Source organism: Bison bison, unplaced genomic scaffold (assembly GCF_000754665.1).
Source record: "Bison bison bison isolate TAMUID 2011002044 unplaced genomic scaffold, Bison_UMD1.0 scf7180017864469, whole genome shotgun sequence".
NCBI lineage: Eukaryota > Metazoa > Chordata > Mammalia > Artiodactyla > Bovidae > Bison > Bison bison.
In genome coordinates this window covers 17,721-19,137 of record NW_011495030.1, presented here as the reverse complement: position 1 = coordinate 19,137, position 1,417 = coordinate 17,721, and the positions used below count along the sequence as shown (strand labels likewise).

The 1,417-nt window shown below is 38.3% G+C and overlaps 1 protein-coding gene across 1 annotated transcript in view; it reads right to left on the bottom strand.

The window, feature by feature from the left end:
* The window catches only part of TMEM2 (transmembrane protein 2), a 57,831-nt gene that overhangs the window by 42,001 nt on the left and 14,413 nt on the right, over positions 1 to 1,417 (bottom strand). The window contains exon 8 of the mRNA XM_010860630.1: positions 1,330 to 1,399. Coding sequence (XP_010858932.1) covers positions 1,330 to 1,399 — 70 coding nt within the window. The remainder of the gene's footprint in view (positions 1 to 1,329; positions 1,400 to 1,417) is intronic.

Below are 1,417 nucleotides of genomic sequence, written 5' to 3'. Positions count from 1 at the left end.
ATAACTGTACTAAAAATATCTTTTTTCCAGATCAGTATAAAATAAAGGAGTGATGTGCAATAAAAAAAAAAAGAAAAACCACAGATGTAAATTCTACCATCACCCAGTGATACCTGTTTTCTGGCTATCTTGAAGAAATACTCCCTCCAGGTAATTTTTTCCTTTATTCTGGAAAACAATGATAGGTATTCCTTTCCTTTTTAAAGTGTTAATAGCCATGATGTATGTATATGAATATTCAGGTTTTGCTGGAAAGCTCATGTTTCTGTCCTATACAGTTTTCAGCATAGATATAATCATAATAGTATTATGTCTTAAAGATTCATTTGTACATTATAAATTAGCAGCTGCATTATAAAAACACTCAATTACAGATGTAAATTTCTCCGAGTTTATCCAGGAGACATTTCTGTCATCCAAAAATAGTTCATTTATTCTCTTAAATTATCCCTGAGTATATGTGAAACAATATAAGGCTCATAACTAGTACATGGCACACAGCTGAAGCTCCCTGGTGGTGCAGTGGCTAAGAATCCTCCCACCAATGCAGAGGTCACAGGTTCGACCCCTCATTCAGGAAGATTCCACACATCTCAGAGCAATTAAGCCTGTGTGCCACAACAACTGAGTCTGTGCTCTACAGTCCCACGCCCATATGGAGCAACTACCGAAACCCGTGTGTCTGGAGCCTGTGCTCCACAACAAGAGTTAAGCCACCACAATGAGAAGCCCACTCACCACGATGAAGAGTAGCCCCCGCTTGCTGCAACTAGAAAAAGCCGTAGAAAAGCAACGAGGACCCAGTGCAGCCAAAAATAAATAAATAAGTTAAATAAAGGCACACAGTTGAGTCCTTGCTTTACTAAGGAGGTGGAATTTCCAAGTGTATAAAATCCCTGTATTTAACAAAAAGGATATGCCCTTTGACCAGAATGACCATTGTCATAATATTCTACAGAATAACCCAGTCTCATAGGGCTTTTTTTACTCATGAACACATGACTGAAATAGGAGAAGCCAAAAGGATTGTACATAATACACTAAAAATACACTCTGGAGATGACATGATAACCCGATATACTAGCCCCCTCTTTTCTTCCATTTAGCATCTGTCTTTGTACACTCATAAATACTAACTGGCACAAACGATGTGAAGAAACAGAAGAACCATCTCAACCACAGCCTGCTCTGAGAGCTGGCTAAAATAAGCAGTACCAGAAAGCAAGGTGCTTGAGTTAGACTACCACACACTATGTTGCATATACACATAAACCAGGACACTTACAAACAAGAATGCAAAAAACACAGATGCACTTTAGTGTTATTTACCTGTGAGCCTGCAGCTGCATTATTAATCAGATTATTGTTGGGATGAGCAATCCAGAAAGTTGAAACAGCCCTGAAAGACATTTTTTTT